Source organism: Pipistrellus kuhlii, unplaced genomic scaffold (assembly GCF_014108245.1).
Source record: "Pipistrellus kuhlii isolate mPipKuh1 unplaced genomic scaffold, mPipKuh1.p scaffold_m20_p_6, whole genome shotgun sequence".
Lineage (NCBI taxonomy): Eukaryota > Metazoa > Chordata > Mammalia > Chiroptera > Vespertilionidae > Pipistrellus > Pipistrellus kuhlii.
In genome coordinates, this window is record NW_023425562.1 from 35,306,194 (window position 1) to 35,327,764 (window position 21,571).

The following is a 21,571-nucleotide window of genomic DNA, read 5'->3' on the forward strand; positions in this document are numbered from 1 at the left end:
TGGAACAGAAACCATTCAATCTGAACAAGACATAAAAGAGACGGAAAATGTCCCTGCTGGGGCAAGAGAAGGTCCCGCCACCTGAGGGCCGGGGCTGTGCAGGTCCTGACAGGATGAGCACACACTGAGGACCAACCCGGCAGCCACAGCCCATGGTCACTCCGGAGAAACGTGGGCACATCCCGATGCCCACATGGGTGATGGCCACCAGGAAGCAGGGCCCAGCAGGGAGGGCACAGTGACGGCAAAAAAGACTCTCGGAATCCCAGGGATGGCGACCGACCGGATCTTGGCAGCCGGTGGGTGGGGATGTGCCTATGGCTACAAAGAACGTCAGGAGGCTCCGGGCAAGGAGCACCCTGTGTATGCACTATGTCCCTGTCCCCATCCTGGCTGAGAGGATGAGCGACCCACAGGTTGAGAACCGATAGCAAGGTAGCCTGAGATCATCAGAAAACACAGATATTTACATTGATTCATAACAGTAGCAATATTATAGTTATGAAGCAGCAATGAAAACAAATTTATGTGGGGGTCACCACAACATGAGGAACTGTACTGAAGGGTCCTGGCATTAGAAAGGTTGAGAACCACCGAAACCGGTTTGGCTCAGTGGTAGAGCGTCGGTCTGCGGACTGAAGGGTCCCGGGTTCGATTCCGGTCAAGGGCATGTACATTGGTTGCGGGCACATCCCCGGTAGGGGGTGTGCAAGAGGCAGCTGGTCGATGTTACTCTCTCATCGATGTTTCTAGCTCTCTATATCTCTCCCTTCCTCTCTGTAAAAAAAATCAATAAAATATATTAAAAAAAGAAAAAAAAAAAGAAAGGTTGAGAACCACTGCTCCATGTGGTAGCAGATAAACACAGGACCCGTCCCGAACACCTGACAGTCCATGCACATCAGAACCTAAGCAAGAAACCACGCCCCTCTGGACCTCTCTGGGACAGTAAAATAGAGCTAGAAACCCACACTGAATTTTTTGCAGGACAGCCTGAAGGAGAGTTCCGCTGAAATACCAAAGAAGCCTTTCTGCCTTAGGTACACGTCCTCCACGAACTAGGAGGTGAAGTCCGTCACCGCTTTAGCTGAACCTTTAATTGAGCAGCAACCGTCTACCTGCTGCTCTGGCGACAAGAGAGGATGCCGAACATTTGCTCACCTGGGTGCCAAGGAAAGGCTATGCTTAAAAACACATATATACCTGAAATGATATTGTTCACCACAGAATTTCTAAAGAGAGGGTGGGACACAGGTGAAATCCATTGTGAGAAATATGTCAAGAAAGGTCTGAGAGTGAACACTACACATTATAAACGGTTGAGCCCTAAATGCTGGTGACAAAGGAAAATACCCAGGACTCCATACATCCACAAAGGGCGAGGGATGCAGTCCAGCCGGGAAGAACCCTGGCCTCCTTCATCGCAACTACAGGGCACTTTTCTAACTCAACGAACATTTCCCAGAAACTCACAAAAACCCAGGAAGAAAAAAAGGGCAAGTTAAGGCTACAAAGGGCAGCTTGCTGAAGTGAGATCCCAATGGTGAGTCGAGATGATAGAAGGCAACAGCCTGGTGACACGGCAGATGTGACCTGACACCTGTTGGTGGCACTGTAAGTCCCAGCAAACTTGGTCAATCACTGGCACCATTTATTAAAGGAACGCACGACCTTTCCTGGATATTATCATGACTGGAGGTCACAGGAACGCAAGCAGCAGCACAGAGGTCAAATGTAAATCCTTAACTGGTGGGATTTAATAGTGATGATGCTTTTATTTTATTTTATTTATTTATTTTTTTGCCTCTCTATTTCTATTTTATTGATCTGGACACAAGTACGTAAGTCTAAAACAGGCGTCTTCAAACTACGGCCCGCGGGCCACATGCGGCCCGCAGAGGAGTCTGATCCGGCCCGCCAGGTTTTTTGGGCAGTGAGTGCAGCCGAGGTGTTACAGTAGGAATTAGTAGTTCATATAGTCCGGCCCTCCAGCTCTCTGAGGGACCGTGATCTGGCCCCCACTTTAAAAAGTTTGAGGACCCCTGGTCTAAAAGAAAAAAACAGAATCTTGTAATATTTCCAGAATGAAAATTAACTTTCCCACCGTGAATAAAAAGTAGCACGTACAGCCCAGGTTATTTACACACAAATGGGCAGCTCGTATAAAAACAACAGCAGTCCTCTGGTCTGTCTCTCATCATCAAGTGATGATGCTTTTTGTTACAAACAACCAATCACCAAACAAAAGCCCAACCCAGGGTGTCTGTCACACGTGGGGCCCCACAGCAGGGTCAGCGGACACTTTACTGGGCTATCAGGGGTGGCTCCATGTCCACTCTGAGCGACTCACTTGGGCAGGGGAAGGCCAGAGGGAGGCACCAATGGCCACTCGCAGCGTGAACAGCTGCTGGGGGCCGGGGGGGGGGGGGGGGGGGAGGCGGCGCTTTCCAGAGGGAGAGGGGACATGAAGCAGGGCCACACGTCTAGCACAATGCCACACCATGGCAGCTCTTTGAAACGCCAACCTCAGACCCTCATTTAAATCTCAGACACCGCCCCAACACTGCTTTCACAGTGGGGTGTGTGGTCCTCAAACTCAGGATCCTGTCAGCACAGAGGAAATGGAGGGCGCACCCGAGACTCCACAAGTGCCCTCCCCCTGGGGAAGCACAGGTGCGGGTCCACTTGGGCATCTCTCCTACATGTCCCGCTCAACCCATCGCCATCACCAGCCCATCTGGGCTGCGTGGAAGTGGGTAGGCGACCAGGGAGTCTGTGCTGCTGAGCTGGGGTGGCATAGCCCAGCACAGGCCGAGCTGCCCTTCTCCCTCACAACCATCCGTCCTGTGGGAGGGACAGACCTGGTGGGCCTGCGGCATCAGGGTCAGGCCCAGTCCCCCGCTCCCTCACCCCAGCCCATCACCTGCTGTGATATCGCCAACAACGGCCCATGTGTGGTCAGCAAATGAAGCGGCTCATGGAGGGCGACACTGAGACGTGTGAGCGAGCCAGTGCATGGCAGCCGACACAAACAACATATGCAGAGAGGCCCGAAGTGGAAGAGGGGGAGGCTTTTCCACACCAGCAGTCAGAGCCCTCAGCGCAGCCAAGGCCAACGCAGCACCGGATGCACCTAGCCCGCCCGAGAAAAGCCCTGCCAGCAGGTGTGCTCCGCGGCGCGGCGCGGCAGACGTACCTGAAAGAGGAGTGTCCCGTGTGGATCTGCAGGGAGCCGGGGGGCCCGGGGCTGGTAGTGCCCTTCCGGATGAGCTTGCCCGTGCTGGCGTCGTAGATCCGGACGTCGGGGCCGGGCTGGGCCTTGGGGTGCACGGGTGTCGGGTGGAACAAGGCAGCTGGCAGTGCACCCTGCCTGTCAGGAAAGGCTGCGGGACTGTCCTCCCTGTGGGTGAGAACAGGCCATGAGGAGCCAGGACTCACCGGGGGTTGAAAGTCGCCCTACACAGGCCCTGAACTGAGGTCTCCCTCCTCTACACTCAGAGCCTGTGCAGATGAAGATGTGGACACCACTCATCTTAACTTCGAGGGCAGAGCCTGGCAGGACATCACACAGCACAGGGGCCTAAGTGCAGGCTGCGTTTGTTGTTTCCCTCATGCCCATCCCAGGATTTCCCTCTAAATACAACATCAAATTCTTTAAGAATAGGAAGCATTTTTCAAACCTTTATGGAAAAAAACAACAAACAGGCTCTCTTACATATTCCTCGCCACGGCTGAGCCTCTCCCAATGACTCTACAGCAGCTTTGTGGCTCATATAACTTCTTTCAGTTGTAAAAGAAACACACAAACTAGATTCATTGCTGACAGTCCTACTGCACAGTCACAGGAAAAAAACCTTCCCTAGGCAGTAATGGTCACCTTTTCTGGATAAACTGTGCGTGACGGAACCTGGAGGAGCCACAGTGGGGCAGGCAGGGCACAGGTGGGAGGGCTCCTGAGGAAGCCATGCACCGAACATTGGGGATGCCGTGTGGGTCTGCGAGCAGCAAGGCTGGTGGCCAGGGGTGGGCTCTCGAGGAGACGGGGCCGAGTCTGCTGGCAGCTCACCTCTGCACTTTGCCGTAGTCCTCGCTCAGCGGGAACAGCTGCTCCTCCACCTTGTCCCACCGCTCCAGGCAGCTCCACAGCCAGTCGGGGTTCACCACATGCAGCTGTCCGCACGCCTGGGCCTGCCGCACCTTCTCTGTGCCTACAGGAGGGGAGCAATGGCCAGGCTATTCAGGGACCCAGTACAGAGCCTAAGGCATGTACCCAGGACACGTCCACATGCATACCTAGGCCCAAGATGGGCAGACAGAGAACCAGTCCAAATAGGATTTAGCCATTATGTAATTACCAGAAAGTGGCTTCTGAAAATTCCACATGAAACAGGAGCCCTGCTAGTTCCAAAGAATGACTGCAGAGGCCAGTATAGATGCCTTCTACCCCACAAACTCCCTTGGTTGTCCGTGCTCCCACCTCGAGGCAGGACCTAGGAAGGCCTAGTGGCTGGCCTGCCACTTACCTGCCTTTGCAGCAATCAGGTGGGTGGCCCTGTCAGGGGCGTCAGGGTCTAACACCAGCTGGGTGAGGATCTTGGCTCCGAGGGCCGTGGCATGATAGTGCTCTCGCGTCTTTTCCACCGGGAAGTTGGTGGGGTACAGCCCACTGAATATTATGGCCACGTCCGCCAGTACTCGGCTCTTGAGCTCAGGGACGATCTTCCGTATGTCGGGTGCCTCCTGGGTCTCCCCGCGCAGATAGCGGTCGTACCTGGCGTAGTAGTCAGAGTGCACGCGGGCCAGGATCTCCTCCAGGTGGACCAGGTGGTCATCGCCATCAGAGTCCTCCTCCTCGTCGTCCTCTTCCTCCTCCACGCTCTGGTCCAGGGACTCGCCCACCGTGATACCTGACTGCTCACTGTTCTGGGACTCCGTCTCGGCCTCCTTCTTGTCGGCAGAGCCACCCGCCAGCCCACAGAAGCTGTCTCGCTCGCCCTCCTCCTGCAGATCAGGTTGGACTCCGGGCACAGGCTCTCCGCAGTGATTCGGCCGTGTGGGCCTCTCCCCACCCGGGCCAGGGGCGCCACCCTGCTGCAGGGCTCTCCTGGTGTCCTGCGCAGCCTTGGGCTTCTTCTGGCTCTTCTTTTCCCCACTTTCGCCATCAGAGGTGGTGGAGGACTGACCCTCCGACTCACTGCTGCTCTCACTGTCACTGGATAAGTCAAAGTCCAGGTCATTGCCTGCTGTGCCCTGAGCGGGCTGCTTCTCCACTGAGGTCCGAGCCTGCTGCTGACCACACACTGGGGGCCCCCTACCGTCCACCAAAGGGGCTCGGGCAGCAGGCGAGGCCCAGTCCCCGTTGAGTTCCCTCATGGGCTTCCCAAGGCCGTTACTCTGCTCGATCGCAGAAACTGGCCTTCCCTCCTCAGGGTCCTTAATGGACGGAGCTGGATCTGCGATGTCAGCACCTTTGGGAGGATAATTCACTGCAGGTGCACACAAAAGGAGAGGTTACTATGATTTCCAAGAAACGGGAAAACGCAGGACGTATCCGCTACACCCTGCTTCAGACAGGCCATCGAGCTGTCCACTGCAGGGACACTGCTGGGTCCCGCTTTCTCCCAGCCCAGACAGACCTCTCAGTCCTATTTTAGTGGCTGCAGTAATAATTGCATACCTCAAAATGTTTTATTTAATCCTACTCAAGTGGAAAAATGTTCAAACTGTACAACTAAGAAACAGAAACAAAATAATATCATGCCTTTTAGTATAACATAAACACAACGGCCTCTGTAATACTGAAATACAACAAGCAGCAACAAAGTGAGTCCTGAATTCAGAGCAGTCACAAGGCAGGTGAGAGGTGGAGGAGACAGTGAAGCAAATGCTAATACTTCTCTGAGGACTAGAAGGGAGTGGCCCACCTTTCTTTCTCGCCGGAGGCTCTCGGGACCCCGGGGGAGCATTGATGTCCCCTGTGCCCTGAAAGTAGACGTATTTCTTTACGGTGATCAGATTGGGGGCGAACTTCCAGACATCTTCTCGGTCATCGATAATGCAAACCATTGAGTCTCCACAAGGAAAGAGATTTCTAGAAGTAAAAATGGATCAGAACCACTAGCATGATTGACAAAAAAGAATCATCAACTAAGAGTCTTAGCTATCTTACACATAACGACTAGACCAGCAGACTAATGCGAAACAGATGCAAAGTACAGAAGGGCTTTTGTTTAGCTTGTGTTGAAATTGTTTCCAGAGAAGGTAAAGTTAAAATGTCAGTTTCTTCCACTGTCCCCGGTATTTCTCAAGGCAGGAGTCAGCACTCTCCTTAGAAGACCAGAGAGGAAGGAGAAAGCTCCAGTCCCAACAAAGCCTCGTGGACAAATCAGTGGCCATGTCCCAGTACAACTTCATTTACAAAAACATAGGCTATCTGCCTACAGGCCAGAGTCTGCCTCCACCTGTTCCCAAGTGAGGGCTTTCAGAGAGAGGGGCAGGAAGGCTCAACCTTGAAGTTCCCAAAAGGTGACTTGTATTCTCAAAACTATTAGTGTGTGTGGGGTGAGCAGAAATACTAACAAGGATCTAAAGGCCATCCCTGGGTGCAGGCATGCTCTGCTACTTCACATGGTCTCCTTAAATTTCATTTTTGTCCACACCCCTGAGATTCAGAGAGCTGGCTCACAGCACTCAATACTCAGAATGATGATGGCTTCTTGCCTGTCTCCAAGATCCAGTAGAGATGCCTACCACTGTTCTGTTCAAGGTCTCTACTGCGAATAAATAATAAAGGCTACACTACCCAGGAAAAAACGTTCATGTGTCCAAAATTAATATTTTTCTGAGTCCATTTTCCAAAAGAAGATACGCTAGCTAAAACACCTCAGTGGCAAAGGCCTTCCAGCACATTTAATTCCAGATGGGGGACTGCCGTGTCCACTGTGGAGCAGGCTCCTTAGTCACTGACACGCTCACTCGTTGTCCTTGTCCACATCAACCTGCTCACTCTGACGCCAAGGAGCAAACACACAAGGTCTGTTTCTGAAACAAGTACTTTCAGACTTTTCCTAGTGCACACTGACTTGAATGGGTCTCAAATCGTGTGGACACCCCAAATCTGCACACGAAATGTTAGATGTAGGTGGCAGACACCAGCCAGGAGGTCACTGAGGACACAGCTGTTACTGCCTTACTATCCAGTCTCGTTAGTTCTACCTGACACTGGGTAGAAAGGGGGACATTGCTCATAAGGGAAGATGTTTCTGAGAATATCAAAGAGCCCTGTGATTGGGTGGGATGGCCCAGTCGCAGAGTAATAGACAGGACAGCCGAAACCGGTTTGGCTCAGTGGATAGAGCGTTGGCCTGCCGACTGAAAGGTCCCAGGTTCGATTCCGGTCAAAGGCACGTACCTTCGTTGCAGGCACATCCCCAGTAGGGGGTGTGCAAGAGGCAGCTGATCGATGTTTTTCTCTCATCGATGTTTCTAGCTCTCTGTCCCTCTCTCTTCCTCTCGGTAAAAACTCAATAAAATATATTAAAAAGAAAAAGAAAAAAGAAATAGACATGACAAGTCAGGAAGGCGGGTGGTGATGGGAAGGGCGGGAAGAGCAGAGGGGCAGATGAAAATGTGACCTAGGCTCTCCTAACACTACCAGCGTTAACAGCAAGTCAGCTCTGGAGGAATCATGAACCTGAGATACCAACACCTTCTTTAAACTTGTGACTTGACAGACAGCCCACCTGGTACTTGGGGAAGCTCTGGGCGCTTTCCACCGACACTGTGACCTGAACTTCCTGTGTCCACCCCCTCTCCCCCGCAGCCCTGCTCTCAGCTCCTTCTCTCCACACCACCATCCTTCTGGGCTTCCACCTCTGTCTGAACATTCAGGGAGAGGCAGGAAGTAGGGGTCTGGTTAGAAAACAATTCCAGAGACAGTGATAGAAATGCAAGAACACAATTATTGCTCGATGCTCCCAATGCATCTTCACAATGGGAACCAAAAGCAAGTCTTGGGATGAACAGAGCAGGTACGTACCTGAGGTTCCCTGTTTTAGAAAATGGGTCAATACACTCGTCCCTCGACAATATTCGGTGAGAAAAAAGCTTCTTCTCAGGGTCTAAAAAGCCTTTGAAAAGAAAGCAGGATAAAGGTCATGTGTGTCTAAGATGCACGGACACTCCACTGTGCATATGGTGAAGATCTTACTGTTTCTTTAGAATCAGAGGCACAGAGCATCAAAGAGAATTCTATAAAGTAGTTACATTAACCATCACATGTCCCAATCACTTATCCCAATAGCCACAGCAGCCACACGCTAAAGGCAAATACGATGAATTTTAGTTACAAGACGAATTACTTTAATATATTGCCTGATTATAATATGTTCATGATTATAATGTCCTACAAGGGCACTAAATGTACACAGGAGAAGAAAAATTCATTTCTCCAGCAACAACAAAGGACCAAGACCAACCAATAAAGAGAATTTCAAGGTGCTGAATCTGACCATCGACATCTAATACCGAGCTGTGACCATGTCACATTGGAGGTACTAGGTCCACCTGCAGTCAGTGGGGCTGGATCCCGGCCGACCCCAGGGAGGTGAAGCCCATACCCTACACTGGCCCCAGCCGTGGCCACTGTGGGCACTGCTGCATGACCCAAGGGCTGCTGTCTCCATTCACTGAGCTCAGCCAGCTCAGCCTAACGCCTGCACCAAGACAACAGGTTAGTGCTGAACTGCCACTGCGTGCTCCTAGTAAGATCACCTGTCTGCACCTCAAATGTTAAGTGCAAATAAACTTAAGCAATGTGGCCCCACAAGTGTTTACAAACCAATTAGTAAAACATTTTAAGTTCACTTATATATAAGACTAGAGGCCCGATGGATGAAATTCGTGCAAGAGTAGGCCTTCTTTCCCCTAGCTGCCAGCACTGGCTTCCCTCTGGCACTCAGGACCTGGCTTACCTCACAGCCTTGGCTTAATCCAGAAGGACGTTGGGGCTAACTAGCATAATACGCTTTTATTATTATAGATGTTTATTTTTCCAGCTATCTGTGGTCCCGACTGACTCCCAAACTGGCCCATGACAGCAGCCAGTCCATCTAGACGCAGGTGGGGAGGGGCTGCCCAGGAGAGCAGTGGCTGAGCTTTAGAGACTTAACGCTGCCTGGCCACCCCAACCACCAGCTCCCAGGGAGGTTGACAGGGAGCTTCCTTCACCTTCAAGAAAGCATGTCGGGCCTGGCCGCGGTGGCTCAGTGACTGAGCATCAACCTGTGAGCCATGAGGTCACGGTTCGATTCTTGGTTGGGGCACATGCCAAGGTTGTGGGCTCCATCCCCATGTAGGAGCCATGTAGGAGGCAGCCGATTAATGATTTTCTCTCATCAATGTTTTTATTTCTCCTCCCTTCCCCTCTCTGAAATAAATAAATAAGTAAATAAATAAATAGCATGGCAGACAGTAAGAAATAACCTAGTCTCAGTGTTCAGGCGCACCACACACAGCTCAGCCGGAGTCGCATGCTCACCTGCGATTGTGTGTGCATATAGCCGGCTGCCGAAGGTGAAGACATGCAGCTCATACAGCCGGGCGACCTTCTCCAGGAACTCCCTGCAGTGCGGGCGCAGGCGGGTGTGCAGCATCGGCTCACCCCGGCCCAGCTGGAAGTGTAGGATGCCCTGCGGAGAGCGAACGCCCAGTCAGCAGAGGACTCAAGGGCATGGGCTCCACCGTCAGGACAGGGGTCTAGGTATCACCCCTAGAAATGGTGTGTGCCAGGTCATTACCACACCATTCCCTTGATCACCCCCGAGGACTTTTCCACCGCCCCCTGCTTCTGAGGGGTGATTGGGGCAGGAACTGCCGCTCACACCCATTGATGGTGCCGGCCCCAATCACTCCACACTGTCAGAGGGTGCGAGCAGGGCCAGCGCTGCTGGGGGCTGTGGTGGGAGGGGCCGGGCGGCGGTGGGGAGGACGGGTTGAGACTTGCCCCCGTGCCCACCACAGCCTTATGGCCAAGCCTTATGGGCAAGCCTCTGGTGGTTAATGAAAATTCTTTGTCCTGTGTGCCGTGGCCCTGCCCAGCGTTTGCACCTGCTGCTGGCGCCAGCCCTGCAGGCACCCACTTCCAGCGCCAGCCAAATTTGCACCTGAAGCCAGCGCCCAGGACACTGCTCGCACCCACTGCCAGTACTGGTCCTGGTCCTGATCACTCAGCGCCATCAGCGGGTGTGAGCGGCAGCTGCTGGCCTTGATCACCCCCGAGGACTTTTCCACCGCCCTCTGCTTCTGAGGGGTGATTGGGGCAGGAGCTGCCGCTCACACCCATTGATGGTGCCGGCCCCAATCACTCCACACTGTCAGAGGGTGCGAGCAGGGCCAGCGCTGCTGGGGGCTGTGGCGGGAGGGGCCGGGCGGCGGCGGGGAGGACGGGCTGAGACCTGCCCCCGTGCCCACCACAGCCTTATGGCCCATAGTTCAAGGTGCATGAATTCATGCACTGGGCCCCTAAGTTGTAAGTACAGAGACTACCTGTGACAAACACTCACAGGAAACAGCTATCACAGCTAAGACAACCACCCATTCCCTGCAGTGTCACTGAAGGGCTGCAAGGACACCAGCAAACCCTCACACATCCTGACTACTGTGCCCACTCTTGTTAATGATGAATAAAGCAAAGTAATGTCACTCATGTGCTTTGTTCCTTCAAATACTGACATTTGTCAAATAGCAGAACCACAGTCAGCTTACAACAGGTTCCCAGTAATCTGCTGACAGCGTCTACCCTAGTTATCAATGAAAGCAAGCCACGGGTTCCCACATAAGCTAGTCTACCTTGCAGACTATTTTAAGACACAGCTTTATTAACTTATAGACACATCACAGAAGCTGAAACAGCATTCTAAATCACCTCAGCAGACGGTAAAATTAGTAATACCAACATGCTTATACACGATTAATAGGCAAATAGGCTCCCTCTCCTCAGGACGTAAACTCTGATCTTTTAAATTCTATTTATCATCAATTTTCTCAGTAAAAATGCTCTAAACAACAACTACAAAGGAAAAGTAACCAATCTTAGGCTTAGTTAACTTTTCCCAGTTCTAAGTCAGTCAAAGCCCTCGTGATCAGGCTGTTAGAAGACTATGAATGAAACCTTGTAAACAACTTCCACTCCACCCAACAGTTAATAGCCCACGAACTGCAATAAGCATCCTGAAAGGCACATGTTAAGAAGTCAATATGTCGCCGGGACCGGTTTGGCTCAATGGATAGAGCGTCGGCTTGGGGACTGAAGGGTCCCAGGTTTGATTCCGGTCAAGGGCATGTACCTTGGTTGCGGGCATATCCCCAGTAGGGGGTGTGCAAGAGGCAGCTGATCGATGACTCTCTCTCATCGATGTTTCTAACTATCTCTCTCCTTTCCTCTCTGTATAAAATCAATAAAAAATATATTAAAAAAAAGAAAAAAAAGAAGTCAATATGTCTGAAGTCGTCAGCAGCGTCCCGGGTCAGCAGCAGCATGTGAGGGGGCTCTGGGTGGCCGGCAAAGCCCCGTCATCACCCTGTTACTGAGCCCAGCAGAGGGATGGGCCCATGGGCAGGGTGTGGCAGCACTGAAGCCCTAGCAGTACACAGACGACCATGCAGATGCTGACATTTGCTTTCTGGACCACATTAGCTGAGAAACTGGCATGTTACAGCTAGTTCAACTAACTTATAAATGCCCGACTTCAAAGGCACAATAAACCCGTGTCCTAGCCTGGCCTCTCTGTTAAGGACACCTTCCCACAGCGCTGTCCTAACCAGACTGCTGAGCTCTGTGGACATGAAAATCCGAGCATTAACAGAGGGCTACTGAGCAACAAATAAGTGAAAGATAACAATATTGGTGATGCTGGTGACAGCAGAAGCTGACACCTGCCTGGGGACAGTCACCTGCAACAGCCTTCTGAAAGGTCCAGAAATTCAACTTCTTGGCTCCACAACTTCTGAGCACAAAGTTGAAGTAGCATTCCGTCCTTGACCCATTCTCTGTATTTCGCTGGAGAATTCATGCAGGAAGACATCCGGCCTCATCTACAGCCCGGGTCACCTGCACTGCCCCCCACTGCAGACATTCCTGAAGAGCGCACAAACCTGCTCCTCTCCCCCAATACCGCCCCCTTTGCTGTCCACTCTGCCTGCCCCTGGGCCTTCCAGGCCTGCATTCACGCTGCTGAGGACAGTGTGGGGGACCTGCCTGTGGCACAGGCCCTGGAGGAGCCCTGAGGGCCGCGGCACTCACTTTGTTTGACATCTGCTGGCACTGCTGCTCGGTGGTGTGGATCAGGGTCTGGTCCAAGTCGACCATGAGCACCAGCTTCCTGTTCCGATGCAGTCGTTGCTGGTCTTCCCTCCCTAGCTGCTCGGCTTGCTGAAGTTAAAACGAAAAAGGAAAAATGACAACACAAGTACATCTGGATCCAAAATACAATTCAATTTCATTAAGAAAAGCAGGTGGAAGCTGAGCATATTCTTCACTGCCCTCTGTACTGCCTGCCAGTGGACCCACTGCTGTTCAGACCATGGGGGGCCACAGGGCTGCTCCCCTGCTGCCTGGAGCCTGCAGTGTGTACCACACCCCGCAAGGCACTCTGACTTGTGATCCTAATTCTGTCACTTCACGAAAGGTGTAAACCAATGATAAAGGAGGTAAAAGGAAGTGATGGTTCCTATAAAAATTTAGTTGGATGCTGTGGAGCAACTCAACACCGTGAACTGCAGAAGGAATGGGGAGAGTGGGACGGTAGGCAGGGACACGAGGTGCAGCAGCAGGCATGTGGATGCATCTCAGGTACCCACCGCTCGGCGCTGGGCTTCACCTTGGAAGAGGCCCAGAGGGTCCTGGAGAAGGCGTGGCCCAGATTTTGCCCTCACGGCCAGCAGGGAAACTGCTCTTGGAAGGGCCTGGTCCTACCACACTCAGCCAATGATGTGGGCCCCTGACAGACTCCGGGGCTTGCATCACTACCACTTCTCACTGTAACTCAGTTATACTGTCAACACACGCTGGCTCCATCAGGTTGCACAGAATTCTAACCTCTGTTCCTGAAGGGATTGAAGCCAATAGTGGTTCCATGGTGGCAGGAAATGGGGGACACTCTTCTCTTTAATCTTCCAGCTCCCTAGTTCTCTCTTTCCCCCATTCTGCCCCCCATACGTATTTACATTTGTTTAAAATCCAATAATTCAGAAAAACTTGAATCATGTACCTGGTATTTTGTCTTTTTCATAAAAAATAAAGTAGGTATCATTTAAAAGCACAAATCTAAAAAAACACACCAAACACCTGTAACAATGTATCATCTACTCACACAGATGCAGAACTCTGAAAATGCTTTATATCTGAGTTTTTATACAACCCCAATAGGCCTGTTCCTGTGCTCTGTCCTGGTGATGCTCTCTCAACCCGTTAGACTCAGACCATAGAAACATGAGGTGTCAGGTGTGCTTGGAATGCATGAAAGAAACAGATATGGTAAAACTCGGAACTTCCTCTCTGTGCAGACACCTTCAATTCCTGGGCAGCTGGGCCTGCTGGTACCTAAATACACAGGGGCCCCCTAGAAGCTCTGAGGCCTCTTCGGGGTCCCTGCACCCCTGTCTGCTCTACGAGCACCGCCGATGCTCTCGACTCTACCCAGGTCACCTCTTGCACGGCCACCTGTCCTGGCGGCAGCTGCTCATGGACTCTAACCCTGGCCCTGAGCTGGTCGCAGCCTGTGTTCACATGTCTAATCCCTGCAGCCCAGACCTGGCTCCAGGGACCGGAGCTAAAGCCCCAGAGAGCAGGGAGCCAGGTGCCTCCCAGGTGGAATCACTCGGGAAAGAGACAAGAGCAGCCCCCATACTCGTCGTCCTCCCAGAGGTCACGCCAGAGATAAGTGATCAAAGCCCTGCACGTCCTCCGGCTGCCCTCTCCCCGCTCTGGAACCCACGGGCGGCACTCACCTCGGAGCTCACCATCAGCTCCGGGACGCTGTGCACCATCGACACGGTGGCTGTGGACAGTGGCATCTGCTGCCTCCCGTTCTTGCTCTGCAGCCTGCGGAAGCGAGAGAGATGTAAGGTGGCTGCCTTCGGCTGCAGACCAATGCAGTGAGCACTCTCATTTCCATTGTGGCCGATTTGCTGCTGGCAACTACAGAACGTTGTCCACTTAAAACACACAGGAGACTGGCCAAACGCTTACGTTCTAGTCCCTCACGGAACTCTGCTGAAAACACGCTGATGTCACCCTGACACCGGCACCCCCTACACACACCGTAGGATCAGAAACGCATCTCTGCGGGTGACCGGGCGAGCAGTCAGGTTCCCAGCCCCTCCCCGCGCCCTCCACCCTTCGCCTCTGTACCCACGGTCCCCCTTCCAACACGAAAGGTACTATGCTCACGCCGGGCCAGTACTTACTGAGTCAGGTCTTGGCCACACTCGGCGCACAAACCCTTCATGACGACTGGGTGGCTGCATCCTTCGACTCGCACCAGAACCGCTCTAGAAATGGGGGGGCGAAAAGCAGGAATCAGGAAGGGAGACACTGGACTCTGGTTTCTCACTACTCTCCCTGAGTGGGAGGAAGATCTGGCTGCTGCACCCCTGGCGGGGACTCCTGTGCTCTGGCTGTAAAATGGAGGACGGATGTCTCACCTGGCTCCACTCACCTAAAACACAACCAACCTCATAGAACAGGTGCAGGGACTGAAACTGTCCTGTCAGGAGAGGAAACTATCTCAAATACTTTTACATTTATGATAAACAATCACCAAAAACTGAAACTTTGTTAATACAACAAGGAACAATAATACCAACGATAAGTGGCTGATAAGTGGCTGCCTCCCCCGTGTTCCCAGTGCAGAGAGAGGCTTCGATGCATCTGCACGTCTGATAAGACTATTGCAATAGTTCCAGTATCTACACAGAGATTACTATTTTCTTTACATGGGTGGGGCCCAGGGCGAGGGCCTCGCTGTCCCCTGTCTGCAGCCTCTAACCCAGCACTAATTTGTCCCTATCAAATTCCTTATTCCTCTCTCTGGAGTATGCTCTCTCCTGCTATTAATGCCATAAATCTCTAGCCAAAAATCTGCTTGTTTCCTGTCTTAAACAAACAAAAAGAGAAACAGACCAGCCGCTGCACTGGACCCCACACAGCTCCTCACAGCTACCTTCCCAGAAGCCTTTGCACCTGTCCTCAGCTTACTGTCCACCCACCCTGCATTCCTCATCTCTCACCAATGGTCTTCTGCCTCTGCTCTCAAAGCTGGGGCACTGTCACTCCACCCCCACTCTCGCCCCTCCCCATTCATGTGGCTCCTTAGCACCCCACCCCCACGTGGGCACCCCTTCTTTCGGTTATCCAGGCTCAGTGACCCTCACAGGAGCACCAGCACCCTCTTCTCCAATCCCACCCGTCCCTCTGGGTCAGCCCTCAGAGGACACTTGCCCAGTTGCCACAATAAGGTCACACCCACTTTCCCAGACCCCCTTCAGTGCTAATTCAGGTTCCATTCCTACTGGGCCCTCCATCACCTGAGAACATGTAGCAGAACAGGCAAAGGGACTAGAGGCCTTTCCCAAAAGTCAGAGTTGCATTTTGATCCCTGGCTAATGGGTCTTTTGCAGGAAGCTTGTGGGGCCCTGGAACCTGCTGCTTGCCCCTGGGAACACTGGAGGCAGGTTTTGTGAGAAACTGAGCAAACGTGTTCGTTCACTGTCTACAAGGTTTAAAAGTGCCGATGCTGCTTCCGTTTACTACAGTTCTGCGGTCCTGCTACCCTGAGAACACGTGGCCACACACCCCAGTGAGGAAGAGCACTGAGTCTGCTTTTATTCTTTTCTTTCTTTTTTTAATATATTTTATTGATATTTTTTACAGAGAGGAAGGGAGAGAGATAGAGAGCTAGAAACGTCGATGACAGAGAAACATCGACCAGCTGCCTCTTGCACACCCCCCACCGGGGATGTGCCCACAACCAATGTACATGCCCTTGACCAGAATCGAACCCGGGACCTTTCAGTCCGCAGACCGACGCTCTACCACTGAGCCAAACCGGTTTCGGCGAGTTTGCTTTTATTCTTTTCTTACCTTTACACTAAAACTTATGACTTGGAGGATGTTTTTTCAGGAATTCCCCCAAAATGTAACAGGACTTCATCAATTGCCCCTAATAACATTAACCCAAAGACATACTTGGTGTGTCTCTAGTTCAACCAATAAACAGGTCGAAATGTTTTACAAGGTGTAGGTTTCCAGTCTGTAGCCTGCCTTTTCATTTTCTTGACTGTTTTTTGAAGACGAATTCTTAGTTTTGATAAAGTCTAATTTATCTGTATATTTATTAAGAAGACTATCTTGCCCAGGATCACTAAGATTGGATGGGAACCCAGAGCAGGACCATTAACTTACAGACCAGTGGTTTTCAACTTTTTTCCTCTCATGGCACACATCAGCTAATTACTAAAATTCTGCGGCACACCAAAAAATACCAGATGGCTGTCAGTGGTTGCTGTCATTTTTTTTTTTACAATATAAGGTAGGGGTGTCGAACTCAATCAGAGAAGGGGCCAAAATCTAAAATCCAGCCTAAATCGCGGGCCGAATGGTTTACTGAACAGTCATAAACTGTCATTGTGATGGAAACGCAGCGGAGTGCAGTGATGACAGCGCGGTGCGGGCCACATTGCAAGGCCTGGTGGGACGGATTTGGCCCGCGGGCCTTGTGTTTGACACATGTGATCTAAGGGAAAAGAGGTCAGTGCCTCTGACTAAACAGTCAGGTATTGCATGTTTTAAAACTTCTTGGGACACACCAGTTGAAAATCGCTGCTAGAGGATTAACTCTAAGGTAGAAGGAAGCTTCTAGTACAGACCCAGAGAGAACATCCGGGTCTTAACAGATGATGAGGAAGCAGGTGAGAGGCTTGAGGCTCCTGAGGTCAGAGTAGGAAGAGCTCAGAGCGGTGGCTTTGAGACCAGAGGGTCCAGCTGAAGGGCACTGGGCACAGAGTAGGCAGGTAGACAAGCCCCACGGCACGAGAGCAGGTGCTACTTGCCAAGGGAGCTGGCAGAACACAAAGACAGCGCCACACGCCCCAGAGCAAACCTGCCTACTGAAGACTGACTGGACCCAGAGAACATGAAGGAGAGAAACATGAGGGAGACAGAAGCAAGAACAGGAGGTTCTCCTGGGAACCAGCAAGTGAGGGACTGGGGCCACTGGCAGAGGGCACAGGGGAATGCAATCCAGGAAGTGGACGGGGCCAGGGTGTCACCACTAACAGGAAGCAGACAACAGCAGGCCTTTGGGGAGCCTCAATGACTAAGGATGGGTGGAGAAAAGAATGATAATTAAAAAGAAATCAGTGTCACAGAGGCTGCACAGCCAGGCCCATGACAGACATCAGGGAGGTACCATCTCAGAAAAAGAGTGTCACTGTTAAATGCCCCTAAGAGGAACCAGATGAAGTTAAAATACATGTCTGGGCGAGGGAGATGTCCTTATCTTGACTGAGTGGTTGTTTCCAAGACTCACCAAACTGCACCCAAACATGTGTGCCGTACTTGCTGGTCACAAATACACAGACCTAGGCCACTAGATATATGGATAGAGTTGTCGGTGTCCTTTCAAAGACCCCCCGGCAGACCACAGCAGGACACAGAGAAGGGCCAGAGTGCTCCCAAAGGACTCACGCGGGCAGTCCCCTCCCATCTTTCCCCCACACCTAGACGGCCCTGTCCCCTAGCCAGCTTCTAACCTGTCCCCTTATGACCAAGGGAAGCCCACACAAAAGCCACTTTCCTGTCCCCCTGCGGACCCCTGGGACCTCTCCATACCACTCCACAGCCTGTGACCCAATGACGTGCCCGGCTAATGACATGCACAGCTATAGGTCCCCTTGGCACAGGACTCACTCCACCTGGACAACCCCTGCCTCACCCTTCTGTGTGAACAGCCCCGGCCACATGCCCCCATGCCCATAGCTGCACAGAGGACAGAACGTCACGGAGGATGGCTCTTCACGGGCCTTGAGCTTACCCTCCATCATGCACAGGCTGGTAGGTTTATAGGCTCACTAGGCCCCAAGAGATCAGGTAAGATGACTTCAAAGTAGCGATGACAGCAGGAAACAGTTTGTCAAACAGACAACAGTGAGCCCCTCCCTCTAAGGAAGCCAGGCAGCTGACTTCAGTGGAGGGTGCCATCCTGAGGCAACATCCATTCTCCGCCCCCTCCCACCTGCATTCAGGTGGCAGGCATAGGCATCAGAGCTGAAGGAGTGAGGAGAGTGGACGCAGGCTGGATTCCCAGGGATGGGATAAAGGATGGCTGTATCCCATCCTGTCCTCATTGGCTTCCGGGAAGGGGCACAGACCAAAAGCTGAGGGTCAGTGCAGCCCCAGGGGGAGGGGAGGGAGGGGGAGGAGACTAGAGTGAGCAGCACCACCAGAGGAAGGCACGAGTGGATAGAAAGCTGGCTGGGGGGGGGGGGGGGGGGGGGGGGGGAGAAGGAGAGGGGTGCACTGTGGTCCCAGAGGGAAGCTGTACACTAACCACTCCAGCAGGAGGCGGGAATGTTCACCTGCCCCTTTTCTGTTCTTGACAATGAAAACTATCAAGAGTCATGTGCACACACACCTGTGTCCACTTCAACCTGATCTCAAGACCACACAAACCACGCACTGACAGGTTTACGCACCTCAACAGAAACCAGTCCCCTAAGAAGGTTAAAACTAAGGACCCGCAGCTGAGCCAATCCTGGGAGGGCGCCCAGCTGCACCTCCTTCCCGAACTATGATGCAGGACCGCACCAGGTTTTACAACCGCGTTCAGCAAAGTTTATGAGGATCTGAAGTGCACACCCCCGGGAGTTTATAGCGCGATGACAAGCGTGGAGCACGCTGATTCGTTCCATACTCACTGTCGCCCCAGTTTTCCTAACTTACAAATTGAGCGTCTTAGGGACAGGCACCTATTGCAGAAGAGGGAACACAACCGAGTTCTAAAGAAAAACCGCACATAGTGGCTTACCCTGCAAAGTTCTCCCCAAGTTCAGCCCCCTAGACCTCCTGCCTAGTGCCCTGGCCCCTCTCCCAACCCGAGACACTCGCTCTCATCCCGCCTCACTCACCCGGGAGCCACCACCTGGCCCGGCTGGGCGCACAGCTCCCGCACCACGCCGGCGCGCTCCGACCTCAGCCTGCGCTCGGCGCGCACGCAGCCCCCGGAGCCGGCGCGGACAGGGGGGAGCCCGGCGGGCGGCGCGGAGGCGGCGGCGGCCTCGAACACAGCCAACACCGAGCCGATGCGCACGGTCTCGCCCGCCGCCACCCTCCACTCGAGCAGGCGTAGCGGACCGGGACCCGGGCAGCGCACCTCCGCCACGGTCGCCGGCGGGGTGCCTTCGGCGGGAACGCGGTCGGCGGGAGGAGCCTCCATCGCGGCCAACAAGTTCGCTGCGGAGATGCGGCGGGAGGGCGCTCAGGGCCCGGCGCCCATCGCGGACCGGCGGGCGGGCGACCCTGACCCTGGCCCAGGCGGCGGCGGTGGCTGCGCTGCGATTCCCACTCTTGCACCGGCTTCCACCCGCCGCCCAGGTCCGCGCCGACTTCCGGGACAGCGTGTGGCGTCACACTACGCCACGTGCGTGCGCCAGGGGGCCCGCGTGTAAACACTAGCCCACGCGGGGCCCGAGAGGCGCTGCACCAGCAACAGGTGCCGAGGTGTTCTGGGACCAAAGCCGTGGAGCTGGGCGCGGCGGGAGCAGTGCTGCTACGCCCGGTTTACTATGTAAACACCGGTCCCAGCATGCAGCGCGCGCCGCTGTCCCACAGGTCCCTTTAGGCACTTGAGGGTCTTTAAACCGCGAGTCCCAGCATGCACCGCGCGCTGCCTTACCGCGGATCCCCATCAGGCGTTGCGAGTTCCGGCAAGCAACGCGGGACGCCGTCCAAACGTTCGTTCGCGCTAAAGCGGGCGTCCTATGAACTTCAAGTCCCGGCATCCCACGCGGACTGCAGTCCTACTGTCCCCTCGCGCGCTAAGGCGGGCGTCTTGAGAACTACAAGTGCCGGCATGCAACACGGCCGCTGAGCCGTAGTCCGGTTGGCCAGGTCGGGGCCAGGGCGGGGTCAGGGTCAGAGGGCTTGTGTATGTAAGGAGTCGTCGGAGAGGCCTCGGCTTCGTACCGGGTTCCTAGGACGGAGAGATGGAGAGATAAGGGAAGTCGTCGTGGTGACCTTGAAGGGCATTCCTCAGGGCGCAGAGACTACACACCTGCTGTTCCGGAAGCACCTGTCCTCGCGGCCTCAGAGGTTGGGTCCCCAGCCCGAGGATGTGCGGGCTGGACTCGCAGCGTGACTGGCGCGTCCCCTGGCCTCACGCAGGACAAAAAACAGTTCTCAAGAGTTTGGAGGAGCCACACCGAGCTTGTTTTGTGTCTATCATAAAGTTAAATTATATATCAATGTGGAAAACTCACAATTAGCTGGAAATTCAACATTACTGAGGAACCAGTGTATCAAAGAAGTCACACAAGCAGTAAGAAAATGTGAGCGAAAAGAAGAACAAATAGACCAAAAATTGGATGCCGCAACGCTTAGAATGTATGGCTAAAATGTCTGTGTTTAAAGAAGAAATATATCAAGAACCTAGCTTTTGACCATAAGAAATCAGAAAAAGAAGAGCAAACGAAACCCCAAGCAAAAAGGCAAGAAATAATTATTAGAGCAGGAATAAAGGAAATATAAGAACAGTAGAAATCTTAAAAAAAAAAAAATGAAAAAACTAGATGGGCTGACAGAGGGGAGAGGGTAAGGAATTACTAAAGTCGGGAATGAAAGAGAAAATAGCACTGCCAACCGCACAGAAATACAAAGGACTCTAAGGGAATAACATGAACACCAAGTTAGATAAGTTAGATGAAATAGATAAATCCCTAGAAGAACAAAAATTCAGAAATGAAAGTAGAAATAAGAGCAGGCCTGTGACTTGTAGTTAGCACTCATTGTCTCTGAATGTTACAGAAGTCTTCACCTCCACACCCTTTACTCCCCACCTGTGTCCTGGCCCCACCTCTGGTCCCCCAGAGTTTTCTCTAGAACAAGCATGTCAAACTTGCAGCCTGCAGGCCGCGGGCCTCGTTTATTTGGCCGCTGTTAGCCTCTGAGGTTGACATGCTTTCAGGGGTCTTCAAACTACGGCCCGCAGGCCACATGTGGCCCGCAGAGGAGTCTGATCCGGCCCGCCAGGTTTTTTGGGCAGTGAGCGCAGCCGAGGTGTTACAGTAGGAATTAGTAGTTCATATAGTCCGGCCCTCCAGCTCTCTGAGGGACCGTGATCTGGCCCCCACTTTAAAAAGTTTGAGGACCCCTGGAAGGCTAGGTCTGCAGGTGTGGCCAGGTGTTGAAAGAAGCCACCCCAGCAGCAGCTGTTGCTGATTTTTCTTTCCCTGATTATCCAAGAAGCACTTCTCACTAAAAGAAGCATTTGCTTTTCTAGAATTAACACAGAAGCAT

At 52.8% G+C, this 21,571-nt stretch overlaps 1 protein-coding gene across 6 annotated transcripts in view; it reads right to left on the reverse strand.

Annotated features, from left to right (window-relative positions):
* CTDP1 (CTD phosphatase subunit 1) overlaps positions 1–19,865 on the reverse strand; it is a 34,390-nt gene extending 14,525 nt beyond the window's left edge. For 2 of the 6 annotated variants that reach the window (XM_036418448.2, XM_036418446.2), the window contains exons 1-10: positions 19,186–19,865; positions 14,467–14,550; positions 14,008–14,101; positions 12,302–12,430; positions 9,539–9,689; positions 8,039–8,129; positions 5,925–6,091; positions 4,524–5,486; positions 4,067–4,208; positions 3,197–3,400 (exon numbers count right to left, since the gene is read on the reverse strand). In XM_036418448.2, coding sequence (XP_036274341.1) covers positions 3,197–3,400; positions 4,067–4,208; positions 4,524–5,486; positions 5,925–6,091; positions 8,039–8,129; positions 9,539–9,689; positions 12,302–12,430; positions 14,008–14,101; positions 14,467–14,550; positions 19,186–19,493 — 2,333 coding nt within the window. In that variant the 5' untranslated portion in view covers positions 19,494–19,865. Of the gene's footprint in view, positions 1–3,196; positions 3,401–4,066; positions 4,209–4,523; positions 5,487–5,924; positions 6,092–8,038; positions 8,130–9,538; positions 9,690–12,301; positions 12,431–13,096; positions 13,151–14,007; positions 14,102–14,466; positions 14,551–19,185 lie in introns of those variants that run through there. The other 4 variants (XM_036418445.2, XM_036418447.2, XM_036418450.2 and 1 more) reach the window with 4 other exon arrangements.
* Positions 19,866–21,571: the final 1,706 nt, after the last annotated feature.